Raw genomic sequence first — 24,636 nt, 5'->3', positions numbered from 1 at the left:
TCAACATTTTGTTTGTATCTTATTATTGTTATTCGCGTACTTATGTTTTTCTCACATTTAATCTGTTAGTGAGACAGCGGTGCCATTCCAAAGTTGAACTTATACATTATATTTTCAAATATTTTCAATACAGTTGACTGTCACCTTAACAGTTATCCTATATTTTAAGTCTTGAAAGTGTTTCAGTCCAGGTTTAGGTTGAGAGGATGAGAGGATGCCTCACAAGAATGGAAATTAATTTGACATACTAGTTTTAACAAATTGCTTTCAGAATTTCGTTGTATTCTGTTCTGTTTCAAATGCTTGTAGGCATAGTTTGCATTGATAAATGTCATACGTGCATTGTCTCATACTTTTTTTCAGAACAGCTTTTAGTTTTAGAGGTTAATTACCTAAATAAGATTATAATAATAAGGTTATATACCATCACAGGTCAGGTGAGTGGGTACTATTAATGTTTTCATCCCTCCTCCATCACAAGCATGAGCCACATGCTATCTTTGCAAATTGTAGTTAGGTTGAACTAAAAGAAAGTTACTATATTGGAATTGCTTGCAACAAGGTCTGTGGACTGTCTAGAGTAACTGGGTCATGATTTCTGCTTTGAGCATCGCAAGATATGAGACATCTAGTTAAGTCAGATGTCTCTGCAGCTAATAACTGCACAACTTTGCCCCTCACTCCCAAATTAGGAGTACAGTAATCCCTCGCGCAGTCGCGCATCAATATGTGCGGCTTCACCTCATTGCCAATTTTTAGTAGGTAGTCATGTGATACCGTGTGTGCATTCAATTGGCAAACGGCATCCGGAAATGTTCCGTCAGTCTCGTAACGCAGCGCGCTTCCATGAGACACAAAAGTGCTTTAAACAGTCTCTTAAGAGTGTTAGAGAAGGTAGTTTAATATCAGCATGGGGAGGGTTCATAAACATTTAAATTACCATATATAAAAAATAGTTTGTCGCTATATTGCGGAATTTTGTTTTTGTGGGTGGTTCCTCTAGCACATTAATCGTGAGTAACGAGAGATCACTGTATGATGAAAAATGTTTTACTTTTTTATGTCCAATCTTATTATGTCAACGTGCATTAAATCATTTAACTTTAAAATATGGCGATAAAATTTTACCAATTCCAGATAAGGATGTAAATTTTGCCCGTGATTTTTTTATTTTATTTAGTAAACCAGTGAGTGAAAATATTGTTAATGCTAAAGTTCTTAATTGCTGCATTCTAGTTTCACAAATGATCATTTTAATGACATAGTAAGTGTGGATTTATTCATGTTTTTATATATATATATATATATATATATATATATATATATATATATATATATATATATATATATATATATATATATATATATATATATATATATATTGTTTGTTTCTATGTGGCTCCGTGTTACTTTGGCGTCGTGCCCAGAGTGTCCCCCACCTCACGCCCTGAGACTGCCAGGATAGGCACTGGCTACCCCGCGACCTGCGTTAGCGGATTAAGCGGGTTGGAAGATGGTGATGATGATATATACACACATATATATATATATATATGTATATATATATATATATATGTATATATATATATATATATATATATATATATATATATATATATATATATGTATATATATATATATATATATATATGTATATATATATATATATATATATATATATATATATATATATATATATATATATATATATATATATATATATATATATAAAATATATATAATATGGCTCAGGATTGTTTCTTAGCAGCAGCTACATTAAGTCTTCGGTTGTGCTTGAGTGTGGTATAGAGCAAAAGCTCCAGTACTGTGGAGACTGGAGACCAAGCTAGACATCAAAACACTTGATGATACAGCTATGTGAATGTTATTATACATTAGTCCTCCATTTAACAGAATTACCCTTCATGCAGTATTCAAATAATATGTTGTGTTTGACTTCATGTATGGAATCTTTATTTAGATCACATCAGTAGCAATGTGTGTGAGCTGGGGTGTCTTGGACAAGTGAATTTCGGACTATGCTTCTTTACCTGAAAAATAATTATACTCTTAGGAAATGTTTGAGTAAATATTACCTTTGCAATGGTTTCAAAGGAGAGCATTGTGAAAATGTACGTCTTTCATTTTGACTTTGACTTCTACAGACAAATTGAAGGAATTGGAAAACAAATAGTGCAAACATGCCCTGACCCTGTTTGGTGGGATGCACTTGTTTGTCCTCCATTAGCGTAGTCTTTCATGGTCTGTGTGAAGGAGGGTTGACTCATCTGTATCACCCATTGTCAACCGAGGCTAATGGTGATCGTGGCCTGTTGCTGCCCTACACCTCTTTTCTTTTTGGCAGCTAAGGTTGTAGACAATGGCTGCAGAATTAGGATCTTAGCCTAATGCTTTGTTTTGTTTTTCAAATTTTCAGTACTCCTTCAATTTCAGTGTCACACAGTCTGATTCATTATTATAAAGTGTTTGATAAGTATAAGACTTAGAATAGAAGATACATTTGCATTGAGTGATGATGAAAGGGTTAATTGTACGACAGTTGGGGTGGGTATAGGAATAAGTTCCATCAGTTTCTCTATTTAACATGTTTTGGGAGCACAATTCAGAAATATTTGAATATTTTGGTGTCTTTTGCTATTTTGTGGTTAGTATGTGTTTTATTGTTTCTGTTCGTATGATTACAAATATAATTTTGACTTACTTTGTCAGCAGGATTTGAGAGACAAGGGATTTTTCTTCCCCATAAAAAGTTGTGCACACATCTCCCACATACTGGAAGATAACTTGGGAAATTATATTTATTTATTCATTTATTTATCGACTTCAATTTTGAAATTTTCCTTTCACATATTTGATAACACAAACTGTAATTTATAGGAACAACTGACACAACTTATCACTAATTGACCTTTTTCAATGAAACGCTCTGGCATTGCAGTATACTGAGTATTTCACACCTGTGCAGTATGCTTTGTGTTGCTGGAGAGAGATTGTGTCCTTTTCTTATCGCCAGAATATAATATGTTCTTAGATGATATACAATACTGTATATCATCCAAATATCTGAATCACTTGTCCCCGTTGTTGGCATGTAGCTAATATTTCACACTTACTTTGAATAAGTGCGTCTGAGAACTGGCCAGTGGCTGTATATTGTGGTCAGTATATTTAAGATTAAAGCAAAACCAAGACATTCCTAAAATCAATTTAACACTCTTTATGAAATGAATAATCTGCTCATGCACTCTCTACTATAGTATTCTGTCACATTTAGGAGGATGACTGCATTTCATGGCTGTGGAGAGTAGGATTAATGAGTGCTTTTGGTGTCTAAAGGCGTATTTCCTTTCCAGAGCCATAATTCTAATCTAATTACTTGAATCCACTCAAAGGAGTAGGTCATCGATCAGGAAGGCCCTATCGAATGAATAAGGCTATTGATCTGGACAAGAATATTTCTTCCTAACACTGTTTTTCGTTGTCGTCAGGACATGATTTAAACTTGAATTAAGCTGCATCCCTTTTCTCCTCTATTCCACCTAACTTTGCGTGCCAAAGCAGGACACAGGCGATGATTCCTGAGTTGGCGCAGGACACAGTATACTGTCACTGGTCACATCAATGATGGTGTTCATTTTCAGGCATCAATGATCTGTGAAGAGAAAACCGTAATAAAACAGATGGGCACCCATTTTGAGACCTGCCGCAGATGTAGAGGTTTCTCGTCGATCACTGATGCTGTTGTTGGACAGTCATTATTGTTGTTTGTGTTAATGCATACAGCTACAAGACCATCGGATTGGTAACCACTGTGTATGGCAGTGAGTAGAAATACCAATGCATTTCTGGTCAGGTGGTTATAGAGCCCTTTCCTTTGATGTAAAAGAAACCCATAAAATTATGTAGTGTGCAGTAAATCCTAATTGTTGCCTTTGGGTTTCTTTTCCAAGGATCCTCTTCTGGACCGACTGGGATGCTACTTTCCCCCGAATCGAGGCTGCATCTATGAGTGGGGGAGGTCGACACATTGTGTTCAAAGAAATGGAGATTGGTGCCTGGCCAAATGGACTGACTCTGGATCACTTGGAGAAGAGGATTGTTTGGACGGATGCACGGTATTCCATTAGTGCTTCTATTTAGCATCCACCAACATATACAGCTTTTATAACTTTAATACAAGTGGGATTTTGAATATTGTGAAAGTCACCATCATTAAACATTTAATATAAACTTCATCCCACCATATGGCATAAAATAATCAAGCCTTAGATATCATGCTCAATGACCATATTTAGTTTGGAGCTCTTGAACAATTGAATGATTCTATGTGTGTTATGGTGGGTTGCGCTTTGATCTGCCTGCCACTGCTGTTCTTTTTCTATGCATTTGAAGACCAGTTTAAACTTTGATATGGCCCTTTGTTTTGGTCTCTTTTTAACAGCTCTGATGCCATTTTCTCTGCACTCTATGATGGAAGTGGGGTCATTGAGATCCTCAGGGGCCACGAATACCTGTCCCATCCCTTTGCTGTGTCTCTCTTTGGAGGTAATGTCTACTGGACAGACTGGAGGACAAACACATTAGCAAGAGCTAATAAATGGACCGGCCAAAATGTCACAGTCATCCAGAAGACGAGTGCTCAGCCATTTGACTTGCAGATCTTCCACCCCAGCAGGCAGCCACAAGGTGAGAACAGTTTTTCTGTCTTTTTTTTCTGGGACATCTCACTATATTACTTGAGACCCAGCAAGTATTTAACACCTCAATTTACATTTCTATTAACAGCAGTGAATTTAACCCATGTTATTGAATGAGCGTTAAATGGCATGAGTGAATGAGGTTAAAATGCGTCTTCCAGATGTTAAATACCATTTAGTATGCAATTTAATTGTAAATAAACAATGCTTAAATGTCACATAATTACATCTGAATTAAACTAGTGAACTTATGTATCCAGCTAGCCAATGTGCCCCACAGATGTGAAAACCCCTTAAAAAATGCACATATCTGACCAGCACCAGTATAAAAGACTGTGAGGATTTGTTTCCCCTTTCTTAGGATGGGATTAAGAACATGTTCCGATTAGTTTCCAATTATTATGGTTTTCCATTGTCTATCTGCCTGTCTCTCAGCTGGTCAGTCGGTCAGTAGGTCGTGATAAAGTGATAAAATAACATAAGAAAGTAAAACTATTGGATAACACAAGGCTAATTAGGTATATTTAATATTTATAAGTGGAGCTCACACATTGTCTATCGATATTAACATAATAAACGATATATTTAACCCTCAGTATAAACAATTTAAATAAATTTCAATGCTTGTGTGTTGGAATGCAAACGTTATCCTGCAGAGAATTAACTAGCTTAATAAACAGTACATCTGAGTCTGTTTTCTCCCATCCATATTATTATATTTTTCTATGCATTGGGGAGGAGCTTGCTATGTGTATGTGTACATTAAACCAGTTTCATCGATCAGCACTGAAAAATTTCAAAACATGTTCAATGATCAAATTAATTCTGCCAAAGTTATGTTGACAGGAATTACACAACATAAATCTGAAACTTCATTTGTCTGCCAGCTATTTCTTTTCAGTGTTTCTGAATTTGTGTGTGTCACTGTAGAATTGGCAATCAGTTTTGTGAGAAGCAAAACAAGCCAAGATTCTGACCACAAAAGATGCATGTGCTGACAGGAATCCTGAATATATAAGCCAATCTTCAAATTTTATATGCTGGCCATTTTACAAGGTATTTTGCCAAACTGGATTTAACACATCTGTTTTTATTGACCCGCCTCTCTCAATTATGTGAGCTTTGAGTAAATTTTAAGGCAGAAGCACTGAAATAAAACAGGATTATGAAATATTTTGGCAATGTATTCCAGTACAAATGAAGTGATGGATTGGTTTCCATCACAGTGACAATTTTTAGCATTGCAGTTTTGATTTTATGTCCTTTTATGCATTTTCAGCTTTCTGCAAATCTAATCCACACCCTTCAATCATCATTATTGCGGTTGTAATCACGTCAGCATCTATTCCACTGTGATTTCACTGCCTCTGCTTCTGTCACAATTTAATTTGCATGTTTTCATCACATACTCTGCATTCTCATGACTGTTCACTATAGATAAGTGAGAGCAAAGGGGACTGATTTCCCAAAGAAGCCAATAAGCTTTACTAATCCTGTTTGAAAAAAAAACACATTGGGGAGGAGCTTGCTATTATCCACTCTAACCAGAACCAAGACTGGAGATGTGCAGCTCTATGAACAGGGAACAGGGACAAACAAAGGGCGGATGAAGAAGAGTGCACTGAGCTCTTCGTCAGGTGCCACAGTGAAGCCTGGAAATGTATTTTGTATCACTTGAATGGCAAGGTTGTGTTTCAAAATTAGTTTTCAGAATAAATGTTCATATATGTGAAGGCTGTCAATGACTTACAACAGATAACCGGGTAATTATTGGCAGTTACAAAATCCATATTCATTTCACTCATAAATAGCAAATTGTGGATGGAAATACCTCTTAGGATTCTACATGGAATAAGTTTTAAATGTAAAATTGCTGTTTAGTTAACTTTAATTATTTGCCAAGTGGATTATTTCACATTCCAGTAGCATTTACAGTACATCCATATATTCCTGTATTTATTGTAGTATTAAGCTACTTTCTGACAGGATTGTCCATGGGGTTTTGCTCTTTTAAATGGTTTTTAATATCAGACTACTTTGGCAGTTTTACATCCCTGTTTTGTCTTTATAATGAGCATTCTATCTGTAACTTGTCTTCATGGGTCTCTTTTGAGAATGACAACCAATGACACTCAATAAGATTACCTGTCAAAATAAAGGTTGGACGAAGGTAAATAATGAAGGAGATAAGGAGGTGTGGCTGGTAGATCTATTTGTACTCACAATTTATATGCTGTATGTGCAGAGCTTTTTAATTAAAGATTTAATATTCATGACATTTACAACATACCTAGTTAGATGTGGGCTGACATGCCAAGCCATGATTATCATGACAAATATGCCTTTGAAACATGTAAGCATAACATAAATAAGCAACTCTGTTGAAAGATTGCATATTAAAGCCTTTTTCTGTATACCAGGCCTTTTCTGAATGTGAAAATTGCACTAAATATTTGCATTTTTTCTTTTTTCAAAGAATATTCATATTTGCATTTAGTGGTTGTTTGTTGCACACATAAACTGAATGTTTAGAGCAAGCAAATACAATGGCTCTCTGGTTGCCGCCTGTCATCCCTCAAGAGCGTAATTCGGGTGAATGCAGTACTGCTCAGATGTCTTCCCATTAGCATACTGTGTCACAACTTTTTTTTTTTTTTGTGCCTTAAATGAGCCCCTTTGTGATGATATGGGGCTCTCCAGCATGTAACTGAGGGAGCCTGGGAAATTAACTTTGAATGAGCTTGTGTGAGATGGAGAAAGTAGAAGATGGAGAAAGGGATGCATCTGATGCCTGAAAAGTGATTTCCTCATAATGGGTAATAATTGAACTCTGTGAATGTCTCCAGCTTTGTTGAAACGATTCATTCTGAATAAGAGTAAAAATGTTCGGTGCCAAGTGCTCCAAATGTTTTTGTGAAAGCTGTTGAAATTTTGGAAACTCTTGGTTAGCAGCTTGATGTTTTCATATGGATATTAGTTGTGCCATTCTTCAATAATGCACATAAATACATTTGACATGCATTATTATATTATACTGTTTATCTCTGTCTCTTCATTTCTGTAGACACATCCAGGGACAGACGCAATTTCCCCAAATATATATATATATATATATATATATATATATATATATATATATATTTTTTTTTTTGTGTTTCACTTTTTGTTTCTGCATTGCAAGAAAATATTTCAATTGTATATGTTTTCAGTCAAACTTTGTTCTCAGTTTTGGGCTATGTACTAACTCTCTGTGGAACAATCAAACAGACCTCTACTTTCATGTTGCAAAGGCTTTTAGTCCAATTTTGAATCCAGCATTTATCCTTAACTCTGGCACACAATCTCAGCTTCTTATGCTGCGATCATTCTTCCCTTCCATCAGCCTCCAACCCATGTGAAGAGAATGATGGACGTGGTCTGTGTTCACATCTGTGTCTCATCAATTACAACCGCACTGCGTCCTGCACCTGTCCACACCTTATGAAGCTCTCGTCCAACAAACAGTCCTGCTTTGGTGAGCTGAAACAACATTCTTGTTTTTCATGCTTTCAATTATGTTGTCAAAGTAAAATGTAATCGTAATTTGAATGACATGTATTTATGTGTGACATTCAACCTGTTTTTAATCACATTCTCACATGTGACAAGTTATTCAAAAGTTCACCTTCTTGAATTATTAATCTCTCGATCATCTCATCAGCATTGAAAAGGTTCCTCCTGTATGTGAGGCGCTCTGAAATCCGCGGCGTGGACATTGACAACCCTTATATGAACGTCATGACAGCGCTTACAGTGCCAGACATTGATGATGTCACGGTGGTGGATTATGATGCCCAGGAGGAGAGGATCTATTGGGCTGACATCAAAACTCAAACCATCAAACGGGCTTTCATCAATGGTACCCAGCTGGAGACCATCATTTCTGCAGGTGGGTGTAATCCAGGCATCAATACAAAATTAAGTCAAGATTGTAGGAGTCAACACTACGGTGCATGTGTATGTCCGGTCGTATTTATTAGTTACCCACCTGAATTGCCATAGTGTTATGTGACTTATTGATTGTTTTTGTTACTCATGCAGTTGTAATTCTTGTTAAATATATTATAGTAATCAATACAATTATTGTTCCCGATCTTTAACGTGATTACCAGGCACAGCACATATTCAGTAATTACTACAAATATGGAGTCATTATATTCAGTATACTTTATTTGGCTTATGCTACAGCTAGTATATTTACCTGAGTTAATTCAATTACAGCTTTGTAAATCACTTTGGTGTTAATACTTTCTTCTTTTTTCCATGCTCTCCTTGACAGACATGGTGAACTGCCGCAGTCTAGCTTTAGACTGGCTTTCCAGGAACTTATACTGGCTCAGCTCTGAAAATGACGAGTCGCAAATCAATGTGGCTCGCTTTGATGGGTCCCTGAAGACCTCCATCATCTACGGCATTGATAAGCCAAGATGTCTTGTAGTGCACCCCGCCAAAGGGTAAGTAGATTAGAGCAGTCTGTGCACTTCATCAGCACCTCACCTTCAATGCATAATATTAAACAACCAGACTACAGGCTTTAATTTTTCTTTTGAGAGAGCGATCAAAGCTTTTTCTGTTTCATAGAAAATGTGTTTTCTCAAGTTTGGGAGCTCTTGTACTTGTTTACAAGGTTGTTGAACAAATTCAATTGCCATGCTCTCATGTTTTCATGTTATAACAAAGTAACATTGACTAAGTTACATTGTTTTTCTAATACATGTTTTACATTGTAAAACACATAACATTCCAGGCTTAATTGGACTGCTAAATATTCACCTCACACCTCTTCCTGCAGGAAGATTTACTGGACAGATGGCAACACCATTAACATGGCCAACATGGATGGAAGTAACAGCAAGGTTCTCCACCAGAATCAGAGGGATCCTGTAGGTCAGTATGAGAGATTTGGATGCATGTTGTGTCAGACCTCTTACATAGCTCAGCCTTTTGCATTACTTCCAGGTTCCATGGAACACCCATTTAAAATGTTTACATGCATAATATAAACTGCTTTTATTTAAATATATTCAGGTAGATTAAATTTAAAACACACTTCGGAGAGTTTGAAGATTATGTGAATGCATTTATTCTTATTTTCGGTGCTGCTGTCGGGAGGGAAGTATCGTGTCCCATTGCAGACACCCTGAAAACACCCTGAATTAAATGTATGGTAATTCCATTCAGTTAAATTTTTCAGCATCAATAGCAGTGTTACTGCACACACACCACTTTGCATGTGTGTGCAATGATTGCAAATTTATTTTAAGTAATTCTTCTGTTTGAGCAGTAACTTCACAAAGAACCTGATAGAGGTGCTTATGTGCCTTAATCTGTTTAAAATCAGTTTGTATCCTTACACATGCTGACTTAAACAAACTGAATCAGCAATCTTTGCACCTATTGATGTGCTCTCTGCTTCAATATTGTCAGCAAGAATCACATCCACCCTCTTAGTGGTGATGCTATCCCAATAGACAACCTCAAAAAAGGTCTCCAGACTCAAAGTGTCTGGTAAAGACAAGGCAAGTCAGGGAATTTAGCTGAAGCCTAATTAAACAAGGATGAAAGGGGTGGGGGTCACTATTGTGCTTCATTAATTTCTGGTTTCTATGTTATTTTATTTATTCATTATTTATTCATTATTTATTTATTTATTTTTACCTAAAATAAGACACAGCAGTTAGATGTGTGTCAAGAACTGCCATTTTAATTATAACAAGGCAGAGATGATTTGACAATGGCAGAGATCAGGGAGGCATTAAGGGGAAGTGAGTGATGCTGATGGCTGTTGGTTGGGGAGGATGGGCTGTAGACTCACTAATGGGCAAAACATGTGTTAGGACAAATGTGAGGAAACATCTCGAGTAGAAACAGTAGTGATCGCCAACTTCCACAATACAGGCAGTTTGTTGACGAGTGGACGTGAAGCTGAGGTTCTTATACGTTAGCTGATGATACTATGAAGTTGAATTTGGAGGTCACCCAGGTGCCATCAGAAATCATGAGTAATTACAAAGCCACGTCCACAATCACATAACAGGAGCAGACATAAGGGAGAAAAGGAAATCAAAGGAACCCAAGGGAAAAGCTCGCTGCCACAGCCAGACATGTGACAATTTTTGTGTTAAAGCCAATCTGAGAGACGCCAGTGCTTCACACAGCTTTCCAGCAATGATGGATGGATGAATCCTTATCTGCACATGCTCCTACAGACTCTGTACATGTTCAGTCCATGGGAGCAAGATCACAAGATCAAAATCACCACGTTTAATACAAGCTCACGTTATGTTTGACCTTAAATTTCATTCCTCTCCAGAGTCTCTTCATAAATATATGATTATTTAATACAAAGCGTCCAAACAAGTAACTCCTGCAGTATATATGTTGATTATTTGTATGAGATTTTTTGTGTTTTGAGTAAAGGAAAAATAAATATATAAAACCTATTTCAAACCCACAAATTCCCATTTGTAATTTCCTTTGTTCACTTTTGCTACAATTTGGAGATGGTGGCATTGATTAGATTTAAATGTGACATTGTTTCTTTGTTAAATAAAGACAAAAAACATTAACTTACTGAAGCAAAAAAGAACATTAACAATTTGAAAGATTTGAAAGATAAAATCTGTACAATGATGATGATGATTGCTCTCAAAAATTTCCTTAAGCATCTATTACATATGACTGGGAATCAATTCTCCAATCAAAGTGATTGATCTAAGACTTGTATGTATTCCTGGTTCTTGCCTAGCATCATTCAGACTATTGATGAGGCACTGCTGCCAAATTCTAAACTGTAATGTTCTTAAGACTGTATCTGTGTCAATATATGCTACTCTTTTTGTGTTATGACTCTCCAAACTTGATGAATGCTAAAATAAGTGAATATTGCTTGTTTAAGTAAAAAAAATGACATGATCACATGTCATGTCATCACATGATCTTCATTTCTAGAAATTGTTGTCTGACAGCTCAAGGTCAAAATCCCTTTTTGTCAAATAAAAGCGCTCCATTGTCTTTATTATAGTTCTCCATTCTCCTCAGCCTGTCAGCAAAACAGATAGCGGGGTGCACCATAATTCACTGGCTTCATTTATGATTATGGGGTAGACCTGGGGACAAGCGTAAATTAATGGCACATTGTGACTGTGAATCTGCCAGACATATATCCAACACATGGCAGGAGACAGCGAGTTCTCCACTTCTCTATTGCTTTCCGTTCCCTCCATTATCAGTGGTATTCTATGAGAATCCTTCACGTTAGCAGGGGAGGAAAAACAGTCAGTCTCTCTCTTGTTCATTTTTCATTCCACCTCGAGTTCTTATGAAGAGCCAGTGAGCACATAAGCCATTCTGTTAGCCCTCATTCAACGTAATGCATAGAAAAAAGCCATATAAGAGTAAATTTAGCACCTTCAGGAGTTGTTAGTGAGTACAGCTTGTCTGTTTAGATGACTTATATTACTTACTGTGACATTTAAAGTATTAATACTTTACTTTTAATGACAATATAGCATTTTAACATGCTGCATTGTATAACCTATTAGAGTAATTTCCATTTTTTAAATGATTTTGCATCTTTGTTTGGTAGGTTTTTGTTGGATTTTTTTCTGCTGTTGATGAAATTGTCACATGCTCAAGCTAAGCTCTCTACACTAATGAATACCTGTTGCATGATTGCTAACCTGATGTCCCTTCTTCACTTGTCTTCCTCTTAGGCCTGTCAATAGACTACACTGCCAACAAGCTGTACTGGATAAGTTCAGCCAATGGCACTATCAACAGGTGCAATCTTGATGGCAGTGGGCTGGAAGTGCTCGAGACTCTAAAGAGGGAGTTAGTCAAAGGCACAGCTCTGGCCGTGATGGGTGAGTGGGGCTTGTCACAAGTGCATCAGATTGCCATCGAGGATTAGTCAGAGAGTGTGGAAGGATTACGTGTTTAACCAGTTAAGTGGCTGTAGAAAGAAGCTATTCTCTCAGCCCCCTGAAACAGCTGTGATTTACTTAGTGGAAAGCAGTAGGGGCATTAGATAATTAAAACACATTGAAGCTGTGATTGATGATCGATTTTCTCCCCACATTTGTAATGAAAAGTTCAGAGGATGTTCATTATGTGTTGATTCTTGGTATCAGTGCTAAATCCGATGACTCACACCATCCATCAACACCAAGCTTCATTTAGAAATCTCCTGAAATCTCAGTCATCATGTTGCAGAGTGGAATCTCACTTTTACCTCAAACTAACTCTCTCGCTCAGTACTCGGTCTCTCAGCTATAAGTTGCACTTGCATAAAGGTGACGAATTGACATTTTTGCACTTTAGACATTTTGTCATGTCACAGGTATAGTTGGGTACATGAAAGGAGACTTAGATGTGTATTAGCATTGTTTTTGCCCATTCAGTCAATACAAATATAAAATTGTGTTTGAAAATGTGTGTGTGTGTGTGTGTGTGTGTGTGTGTGTGTGTGTGTGTGTGTGTGTGTGTGTGTGTGTGTGTGTGTGTGTGTGTGTGTGTGTGTGTGTGTGTGTGTGTGTGTGCGTGTGTGTGTGTGTGTACACTAGACAGACTTTTATTTGTTTCCTGTTAAAATAATGATAACAAAATATTTTTTTTTACATTTCAGGTTAGAATTTGAATTTCAAAATGTCTCAATCACTGGAAATGTGTAGCTTCTCAACAACTAAAAATTGCTGGTTATACTTGTTTTTTACTAAAGTAAATTTTTCTATTATTTTTCTGCTATCGCAGACCATAGTTGGTTATATTCAAGGACATTTACATCAGCATTTCGTACCGTTGAAACTTGGAGAACTACGGTGGACTCGGACAATAGAGACCTAATTATTGAATTTCATAAATGGGAGATAGAACTCCAGATGACATAGACTAATGTCTTAGTTCCTGCACAGTAGCAGGTACAGCAAAACATAGAAATGAAGTCTGCGAGTCTCCATCAATCACAATTAATGAGATAATGTTGTGTTGAGGAAATTGTTTTTGAATGGTAGAATGAACAGCTGTACAGTTATTGCATTTTTTGAACCGGGAAATTTCATAGTTGCTCATGAGCACTGCAGTTGCATGCTAATGAAATGGTTTATATAAGAAGGTCCATTATAGTTGAACACAATCACACATGAACATACGTCCAATAATCTTAAAAGCCATTTTTATTTTATATTACACTTCAAGGCTACAAGGTAGGGACTAGATCATTGGATGTGCAGTTTGGTTAATGCTTGGTTATTGATGTTGATCTATCATAAAGCTATTAATTCTTTAACATTACACTTCATGTTTAATAACGCATTAAACAACTTGCATCCTTTTTTCCTAGACTGGATCGAATGTGAGCACTACTAGGAGTTTCTTAAAATAGCATTTAGGATGCCTCATTAAGCAACACACCAATAGACTTCACTGTATATGTATGCATGTGTTTCAAACCAATTAAATCAGTTTAACGTGACATTATACAGTATATATACAGTATATATACAGTATATATATATATATATATATATATATATATATATATATATATATATATATATATATATATATATATATATATATACAGTGTATATATATATATATATATATACAGTATATATATACAGTATATATATATATATATATATATATATATATATATATATATATATATATATATATATATATATATATATATATATATATATATATATATATATACACTGTATATACATATGCAAAGGGCACAATTATCTGTCCCCCCTGTGTTCTTTTTAGGTAATGTTGACTCATGTTGTCAGAAATTCAACTGTCCATGCTTTACAGTGAGCACTTTCATTTTTATCATAGACCTAGTATATGCTTTAAAACATCTATAGAGGACTGAAAGAGGGGCTTGGGGAAGATGGCAAAATAGCAGACAGACATGTTATTTTCAATGCTGAGCTTTTTGTGGAGTTGGCAGATGGATAGACTATTGGTGATGCCCATTACAGAGAAATGTCCCTCCTGCATTTGTTTTGTCTCCATGGTGAGAGATGCAATTAACTACATTTGCTGATAGCCTCTTTTCTCTCTCTTTTTTGTTTTTACTCATCTAATCCATGCTTGCTAACCAAACAATGGTTATGGTAAAATAATTTGGAATTTTAATTGGAATTGCAATTACAGCATAGATGAGCGGTTAAATACAGACCCTGTTTGCTTTGCTGGATATAAAACTTCTTACGTCTAATCAAGGGTTCTTGAGCAATCTGTATTGATTAAGCCAGTAAATTTAAATAAGCATGAATTTGACAACTCTTATTCTCTCTTCTCTCATCTTTGATTACTTGATTGATCAGCTGACCATATTTGAAGTGGTTAGAATTATTGCAAATCTGTGTCAAGTGTAAACAAAGGAATCTTGAGCTCTGTCTGGATCTATACCTCCTCCACAGCAGACAGGAGAGGTTTTTTGATTGCACTGATATCTCTAGAGTGACATGTCTTTGTTGCACCATAGTAATACAGTAATTTAGCTTTCTACCAGAAAATATATACTGTAGTTTGTTTCATAGACGTTCTGTGATTATAGAGCTGCAGTTGATTGACAAAAATTAAACCAGCCTATGAGCTTCAGTAAACAAAATTAACGTAATCTATTAGCATGTTGAAACAAACATTTCAGGTTGTTTTTTCTTTGTTTTTTTCCTTTTGGCTTTTTCATTTGCTTACATTAAATTTAACGACTGCTCAGTTTGGTTGTAAAAGATATAATGATACCAGCGCTAGTGACACAGGGTCGATCCACTCAGATTCTCAGGCGCTGTAATAATTTGATTGGCTTGAGGGAAAGGTGAGGCTTTCTATTCAGAGGGTGTGGGTGATTCATCAACCTGGAATCAAAGTAGCAGTTGGGGAGGAAATTGAATATGATGTACCACAAGCAAGCAATCACAGCCAGTCTACAGTCCCTATGGCTTCACATTAACACAGGGTGCAAAGCTAATCTAGGATAGTGTGCCTTCCAGGGTCAAATGTTCTGTAAACTGCATGCAGGCTGTCATTCTTGCTCATGACAATTTGTCGGATTTGCAAGAAAGTGCTTTACTTTCCCTTGAAGCAGAGTTGAGCCTGAAAATATTTAAAACAGGGGGATTGCCTCTACGACATACACACACACACACACACACACAGTCACACGCACGTATGCACGCATGCATGTGTGTACTGTATGTAAAAAAAAAAAAAATATATATATATATAATGTACAGTATATGTATGTGTGTTTGAGTGTGTGTGTGTGTGTGTGTGTGTATATATATATATATATTAATTTAAATAATCATTTTTAACATAAAATGACAGTCATGCTGTCTAAATGCTATATACACTATAAAATGTTTTCTATGCATTGTGTGGCTTGTTTGAAAGAATGATTCTTTAGCTTGTAGGTCGATTTTTGCAATTTCTATCCATACAGAAAGTTGGATCCATCTCCCCTGCAATTTCAAGTCTATTTTGAAGAGAGAGGAGCCACCTGACTCTTTTCCACTTTGCACTTCAGTGAGATTTAAAAATTAGATTTTTCTCTCCTCTCTGTAGAATTTTTTGGCAAAGAGCCTGGACTGAGCATCACTGATTTCTTCTGAGGGCAGCAATGGGAGTGTGTGGTAGTGGTGGCTGTTTGTGCCAGGGTCAGGAGTGTGTGCATGTGCCTATTTACAAACATTCTCTCTGATAGCAGCACTACTTAAGGCTGGAGATTCACAGTCTCACAGAGGCGGACAGGCTGGTCGCTTTGTCAAGGAGTAGAAACATCATGGCACACAACAGCTACAGTTCAAACTGCCCTAACCACAAGCACTTTATTTTAAGTGTTCTGCTTTTAAACTCCCGGATGGTTTTATATGAGAAGGTTTAACCTCTCTGATGCAGAGTCAATACATTTCTATATGGTGCATCACCAAATTACATAATTGGGTTGACATTTAGAGGTGACGTATGTTATTTATGCACAATGAGAAACATATGCCCAAATTTAATGGTAAGGAAGTCTAAATGAACGTATGAATTAGATATGAATATGCTTAAAAAAGTCAAAGGAAGAGTGTCTTCTGTTGTAGCATTATTGTCAGCAAGTGGGCAGAACAGGAAAAAGAGTATGCCATATTTTAATCTCAAATCAGCCAGGGAAAGCTTCAATTATTGAAGGGCTTTACAACATAAGAGTGCCAGTCCTGGTGGATTAAATTGAAAGCTGAAGCATGCTGTTTGCTCTCATGAGAAGACAAATTTGATGGAACTGTAGTGTTTTTGAAAGCTTGTTTGCATTACAATTGACTTGCATAAATTTCTCATCGAAGACGAGTTTACTTTGGCTTCATCCAATGCAATAAGTGGACTTTCCCTTTTCATTGCGTGCGTCTTCTTGAAATGTCATCTGAGGCCTATTTTTTTAAAGCAAATGACATCAATGGTTACAGGTGGGAAACTCTGGTGGGCCGATGAAGAATCTGCACAGCTTGGAACGGTTACCAAGAGAGATGGAAGGAACATTGTCATCCTGAGAAACAAGACAAGTGGGGTGGTTCACATGAAGGTGTATGACAGAGATGGTCAGAAAGGTAAGCAGGCTCACAAATATGCGGTGTGTACACTCATGAACTTCAGCCAATTTTAATGTTTGTTTTTTTTTGTGTCGTTGCATCTGCTGAACTTTCAGGAAGAAATCCATGCCAGATGAACAACGGAGGGTGCTCACAGCTCTGCTTCCCCACATCCGAGAACACCCGCAGCTGCTCCTGCACTGTTGGCTACAACTTGCGTAGTGACCGTATGTCTTGCGAAGGTACGATTCTGAAAATATTTACAGCCAAAATGCATCTTTTCATAAATATTGGCATAATGACATTTGATTGCACATTTTTTGTACTCAATCAATAAAGTATATCTATCTATGTATCTATGTATCTATGCTATCTATCTATCTATCTATCTATCTATCTATCTATCTATCTATCTATCTATCTATCTATCTATCTATCTATCTATCTATCTATCTATCTATCTATCTATCTATCTATCTATCTATCTATGTCTCATCTTTTTTTTTGAATAAAATACAGTATCAAAGTCCTCTACTTTCACAATCCTGTGAATACGGTCAGGACTTTGAAGTGTATGTTATTTATTTTTCTTCAGGTGTTGACTCATTTCTGATGTATTCCATTCATGAGGGAATTCGGGGAATCGCGCTTGACCCAAATGACAATAGCGAAGCTCTCATGCCTATTACAGGAACACTGTTTGCTGTGGGAGTAGACTTTCATGCAGGTATGAAACCGCACTACATACAGAAGGATACTCAGGGTTTGATATTGAGAATAAGGCAGCACATATGTATGCCAGAGATCCAAAGAAGGTTAAAGGGTTGTTTTGTCTTTCATATGGAAAACATGCATACTGCATGCTGTTCCTGTCCGTGCTATGCTGTGAGGTTGTCAGCAGGCTTTCTTCATGACCATTGCCTTGCCATAGTCTTATTTTGTACAACGTTAGTGGATGTTACACATCGCTATATACGACTTATTACATAATATAAACACCAATAACACACTTGTGTCTTTCCCTCCTTTATTACATGAACTACAGACTATTCTCACTCAATCATAAACATCAAGGAGGTGGGAGATATTTGTTTTTCCTATCTGGGTTGGTCCACGTGCTTGTAAGCGTAAATGAAAGAGTAATAAGTTCACATTAAAGTGAAACCTCATCTTGAATAACATTACACTCTTTTCACACACGATTTTGAAAAAAAAAAAATACAAAGCAATCCCCCAGATATTTTATGAAATGAAAGTGATGGAATGCTCAATGTAAAATAAGAACAAATAGCTTGAGCTGTCTTTTGTTACATCCGTGCTTCCTTCCACGTAATATATGCGATAAAAATGATACATTTATTACAGTTACAAATTCCATGAATACAATACTGATGTGCAGTACTTCATGTATATAAAAGGTTGCCACTGAAGCATGATAACAAAGACTGTAAAAAAGAAAATTGTATATAGAAAGGACACACACACAATGGCTGATAGACAATAGTTAATATTCTAAGAAAAGACCACAATAAAAATGTATGTTTGGATATTTTTAATTGGATTAGACTTTCTTATGTATGCATGAAAACAGAAAATGTAAATTAAAACAAAGGTTGCTCATATTTTTATCATATGATTTAATATTCTACTTTCCGACAAAATGGCAAGGTAAATATCAATAAACTTTCCCTAAATTACAAACACTATTATTTATTAAAGGGAATAAAATACAAAAATACAATCCAAACAAATATTTTAATATTTTTGAATTACAAGGACATTGCTTTTAATTTTTTTTCAAGATTTTTGATGCAATGAGCATCACAAATGAAATGCTATACACTTATTGGATTGTCAAGAGAAGTCCAATAAACCAATGTCCTTTTTGTTGTGGTCAGTTGCTGAATTCATCACCTCTGCCCAGTCTCAAATATTTCACCAACTGCAGGATGTATTGACATAAAACCAGTTACAGTTCCCCATGGTTCTCTGATTAACTAAAAGGATGCTGTTCATCTCCTGAATGTATATCAAAGGTGTGTCTGCTTTCTCTAGCTTACGTCAAGTTTTAAATTTTGCAATAATTCAAATTTCTCTTTTTTCCTCACCTTTAAAGTTTGCTTGCACAGTAATTGTCAGATATTAGCATACATGCTAAAATGAAGAACTGGGCAAAATAATCATAATCATAATTATAACCATTAAGCTTTGGCGGGTTAGCATTAACAAGAGTGTATTTGTATACTGACGTTAATGTATAGCTTGGCCATGAGGAACTAAATGCTGAATAACTTTCAGTTCAATGGCAGGCAGTTAGCCCTTACCTCATTAAAAATACTCTATAAGTACCACGTTGAAAGAAGGTAAAAATACTAGTCTGAAACAGTTTTCCGAACAAAACTAAACCCATGTTTTGCTTCTTGCATCTAATCGACAAGTTTAGCGATTCTCTGACAACTCCGGACTTTGGTTTTTAGTCCAGTCAGTGCTGTGTCGACAGCTCCAGGGGACTGTCAGGCTCTGAGCCAGAACTTTGAAGGTGGGCCCACAGAGTAGACAGGATGGAGTTGAAGAATAGTCTGATTCTGTAGAAGAGATGGACTATGAATATTGAAATACTTGGCTTAATTACAGAGTTCGGCAGGTTTTTACTCTCAGCTGGACAGGGCTGCTTTAACTGATTGACACATTTTTTAATGTCACCGATATTTTGTGGGATGGACAGAATGTATTGGCTGGATGTATTTAGCCCTCAGACCGCCAGTTGATTATTACTGCTGAGTGATAGAACTGTGTTTGAATTTTCTAAATAAAATGTTGCTCATCACATACTCATTATGTACTTCATGCTCTCTTTTGAATTATTAATTAGGTAAATACCAACTTCAGACTCTTTACACCGAGTTCTGTATCGACTGCATCATTATCAATCTACTTAATAAGTTCATCATCCATTAACTATAAATGTTACTTGATTGTCACATTCCTATTTCCACATTACCAGTTCTATTCAATGTTTTTGATAGAAAAGGAAAATATTTAATAATATTTTAAATATATTAAGTTCAAAGATTTATGGTGCAATGTTCATAGGCACTAGCATTGTTCAGAAGCAGATGAAAAGGATTCTGTGTTGAGGAGGCAACTACAAGTGACAAGAGGATGATGAATGTGTTTTCTTAAAAACAGAAAAGTAATGAATAAAAAAGCAGTTGGATGATGCACAAAACCAAAATTTTGCTGGGGTGTGATTTGCATACTTATTATCTGGCTAGACATGAGCCTCCATAGGAATTTTGAGCTCCTCCACTGAAAATGTCCTTTTTAAAAAAAATTAAAAATAATATATATATATATATATAAAGAATCTGTTGGCAGTCATTCAAATAATCTCCACTCCAAGGACACTCTTAAATAATTCATGTTTTTTAATGAAGGAAATTTGCAGTAGTCCGTGTAAATCAATCTCAAGGGGTGTATATTCCCACTGTAATTACATAATCACTTGACTTCATTGAACATACTGGATTACTCACGACACAAGCTGTAGTCATGAGTCAGAATACTAGACATGAACTTTCAAGTGAGCTTGAAATTCAGGTCTAAATCAGAGTGGCCAAGCTAAAGTCAGACAGGCCCAACCAAAACAATATTGCAAATAGTCCACCCATTTATTACTTTGTACAGGTGAATAAGCATTTGGATTACTAAACTCATCCAAGAGTAACAGCTGATAACACACGCACATCATTTACATGTCATTACTGAAACCTGACTGCCAGAGCAGAGCGGATGAAAGCCTTGCAGCTGTTTTCTGTCATTTCTGAGCTACGCGTTAACAGAGTGTGAAGGCAGCAGGAACAAGGAAGTGCAAATAAACATATAACGCCACCTAACCTTGTAACAGCCTGTTCAGAGCTGAGCTGACAGACATTCATAAAGATGCGATTGGAGACTGCACCATAAATAAATTATGTACTATTTTATATGCTTATGTAATAGGGTCATTAAATTGGAAAGTGTCTATAACAGTTTTACCAACACCATGGTTTGCTTCAAGCGATATTTTGCCCTGTAAAATTCGGCCGACAATTGCCTTTCCTGTTCAGACACTGCGTGACAACATTGTGTTGTATATGGACTGTGTAGGTTTTCACCATTGTATTTATCATTTCACAACACATTTGGTGAAATGGGCCGTACTGCAATAAAATGGTTTCATGAGCTACTTTGTTTGAAGGCATAAATATTTTTGTGGCAGCCACATTCATCATTGCATTTTTTTTGTCAACATGTTATCTTTTATCTTACAGGGAATGACACCATATACTGGACAGACATGGGCTTGAACAGAATTTCCCGGGCCAAACGAGATCAGACTTGGAGGGAGGACATTATAACTACCGGAATCAGTCGAGTGGAAGGCATCGCTGTTGACTGGATAGCGGGCAAGTATTGGAGCTCCTTGGGCCTTGGAATCTGGGGCTGGACGGCGTCCAGCTTGTCTCAACTAGTCAAAATCATTACTTTATGCACATTGCTATGGGTCAAATATGTTACATATTGTCGGTTTTGTTACGTGAAAGGTAGGAAATTTGTCAAAAATATAATTCACAGTGTAAACAGTATTAGTTTTGACTGTTGGTAAGTTCAGGCTAACGTTATCATGTGACAATCAATAAATCTAACTAGTATTGCCTTTTTCTATACGCAGGAAACTTGTATTGGACAGATCATGGTTTAAATCTAATAGAAATCTCCTGGCTGAATGGTGCATATCGTTCAGTGGTCATATCTGAAGGACTTGATCAGCCAAGGGCCATTGCTGTACATCCACAGAAAGGGTAGGCCATTTCTTTTTTCTGGCGGTGTTAATTGATTTTTAAAAAAAAGGTTTTTTAGTTAATCCCGATATCAGCTCTGATTGATAACAATTGAATGCGAGTTTAAAATACTTAAATTTGCTTGTGCTTTTGGGGGAGTTAAAACAAATCCATTTGTGTTGTTGGAATAAAGGAACACAGATAGCAGATTGTGTATGGGGTGTTTTTCTTTCCGGGGTGTGCTCCAGCTCTCGCCCTTAGCCATAGGCACCAGTAGATCCTTGACCTGCAAAGAGGACAAACAGCTGTAAAATGGATGAATTGAGAATAGTTACTTAGAACATAGTTTTGATGACTTCTCAATTTGATGTAGATGTAGATCGGAGGTGTTTGGTTTATATAAACCTCCATTTTCATCCTGTAAACAATTTTCATGTCCACCGATAACCAAAAATAGATGAAAATACTACCCAATCTAAGCCAGTTTAGACTTTTAAAATCACCACAGAACAGGACTACAGTAGTGGTGTAGCAAATACATGTTGGAGTAGTATGAATGAATTCAACTCATCACTTAACAGTCCAATGTTTCTCATTGGTTGAATCAGATTACACATTATGCTACAGCAATTAGCACAGTTGTAAGATAATGGCATGCCTTCCAGGTACCTGTTCTGGACGGAATGGGGCCAAAACCCCTGTATCGGGCGTTCCCGTCTGGATGGCTCAGATCAAGTTACCTTGGTCAACTCAGGCATCATGTGGCCCAATGGGATATCAATAGACTATGAGGTACAGCTGCACAAAGATGACCAAAACACTATTATGAACCTCAACCCACTCCATTCCACTCTTACATACTGTACTTCAGACTTCATCTTTTTTCTGGCTGAAATATTACTTTGCCTAAGTGGTTCAGTTCGTGATATGGACTTTAAAATTACTTTGCAGGAAAATACATTATACTGGTGTGATGCCCGCACAGATAAGATCGAGAGAATAAACCTTGAGACAGGTGAAAGCCGGGAGACTGTACTGTCAGCGCCCAACGTCGACCTGTTCTCATTGGCTGTGTTTGGACCTTACATCTACTGGTCTGACAGGTAATTTATTACTCTCTTAAATGCACACACATGAAATGACCTACAAAGTCTGCAATTCTGGCTTGACAATAACCCCTTCCTTTAAATGTCTCATGTGGCAATATTAAAAACAGCAGGATCTCGTAGTGAGGGATACTTTCTATATTTGTAAATATCATTGAGTGTCATCAGCAAGGGCATATCCTTTTTCATCTTTCTGTAGCATGTACATTGTTCAGTTTGATTAAATACTGCTTATTTTTTGTGAATTGTTACCTTAATATAAAGTCTAAGGATCCCTGAAACAAAGACTAAATTAATAAGACAAAATTTGATCAACTGTTGAGACTAGCAAGATAAAGACTACTAAATAGTTGATTACTGTAATCTCTTATTTATATATTTTACGAATTTATAACATTTTCAGGACAACAATGCAAAGAAGCTATTCACTTTATTTCATGTCTGTCCTCGTGTCCTTAGATGGTTTGTACTGTATCTAAAGGAATAAATCTGCCTTTTATGGCGTGATTCATTACCTTTTTTTCAGTAAAATGCTGAAAGAACAAAGGCTTATTTCTTCTTTGATGCATGACCACTTATTTTGTCATGTCTCTCCTGTACATCAGGGCTCACTCAAATGGTTCACTCAGACGTGGCTTTAAGTCTGATGCCAGTGAGGCTGTGACCATGAGGAGTGGTCTTGGTGTCAATTTGAAAGATGTAGCAGTGTTCAACAAAGGTAGAGAAAAAGGTAAACGTTTCAACTTACTTCTTACACTACTATATATTTTACTCATTCACATGTGTAAATATATTTTGCTTCAATACACCTATAATGGTTTTCTTTTGTCATATGTAGTCTTGTCTTGTGTAATGTACTTTGAAAAAGAGGGAAAAACTGTTGCAAACCAGTAATTGTACATATGTTGGCTATTTCAGGCACAAACCCCTGTGCCAGGAGTAACGGAGGCTGCCAACAGCTATGCTTCCACCTGGGTAGTGGTCGCCGGACTTGCTCTTGCGCTCACGGCCGCTTGGCAGGGGATGGCTTTGCCTGTGAGCGCTATGAGGGATATCTACTGTACTCTGAGAGGACCATACTGAAAAGTATCCACCTTTCAGACGAGAATGACCTCAACTCACCTGTACAGCCTTTTGAGAATCCTGCTTTTTTCAAGAATGTCATAGCCTTGGCATTTGACTACAGTCAGAAAACAGATGGGACAAACCACATTTTTTTCAGTGATGTTCACTACGGAAATATCCAGAGGATTAATGATGATTGGACAGGGAGAACTCTTATTGCAGAAAGTAAGTGTATTTCATATTTCTTCTGTGTTTTCTTGTTATGATGGAAAGGTTTGACAGCCATGTGTGTACATGA

At 36.5% G+C, this 24,636-nt stretch overlaps 1 protein-coding gene across 1 annotated transcript in view; it reads left to right on the top strand.

Moving 5' to 3' along the window:
• lrp1bb (low density lipoprotein receptor-related protein 1Bb) overlaps positions 1 to 24,636 on the top strand; it is a 235,286-nt gene that overhangs the window by 143,887 nt on the left and 66,763 nt on the right. Inside the window, exons 26-41 of the mRNA XM_068328763.1 lie at positions 3,972 to 4,136; positions 4,463 to 4,707; positions 8,101 to 8,232; positions 8,419 to 8,646; positions 9,037 to 9,211; positions 9,550 to 9,644; positions 12,473 to 12,622; positions 17,222 to 17,362; positions 17,461 to 17,586; positions 17,940 to 18,071; positions 21,658 to 21,792; positions 22,059 to 22,188; positions 22,833 to 22,959; positions 23,119 to 23,270; positions 23,879 to 24,003; positions 24,192 to 24,563. Of these exons, the coding sequence (XP_068184864.1) occupies positions 3,972 to 4,136; positions 4,463 to 4,707; positions 8,101 to 8,232; positions 8,419 to 8,646; positions 9,037 to 9,211; positions 9,550 to 9,644; positions 12,473 to 12,622; positions 17,222 to 17,362; positions 17,461 to 17,586; positions 17,940 to 18,071; positions 21,658 to 21,792; positions 22,059 to 22,188; positions 22,833 to 22,959; positions 23,119 to 23,270; positions 23,879 to 24,003; positions 24,192 to 24,563 (2,630 nt within the window). The remainder of the gene's footprint in view (positions 1 to 3,971; positions 4,137 to 4,462; positions 4,708 to 8,100; positions 8,233 to 8,418; positions 8,647 to 9,036; positions 9,212 to 9,549; positions 9,645 to 12,472; positions 12,623 to 17,221; positions 17,363 to 17,460; positions 17,587 to 17,939; positions 18,072 to 21,657; positions 21,793 to 22,058; positions 22,189 to 22,832; positions 22,960 to 23,118; positions 23,271 to 23,878; positions 24,004 to 24,191; positions 24,564 to 24,636) is intronic.

This window comes from Antennarius striatus, chromosome 12 (assembly GCF_040054535.1).
Source record: "Antennarius striatus isolate MH-2024 chromosome 12, ASM4005453v1, whole genome shotgun sequence".
Taxonomy (NCBI): Eukaryota; Metazoa; Chordata; class Actinopteri; order Lophiiformes; family Antennariidae; genus Antennarius; species Antennarius striatus.
The sequence above is the reverse complement of the archived record's forward strand: the minus strand, read 5'-3'. Positions and strand labels throughout refer to the sequence as shown.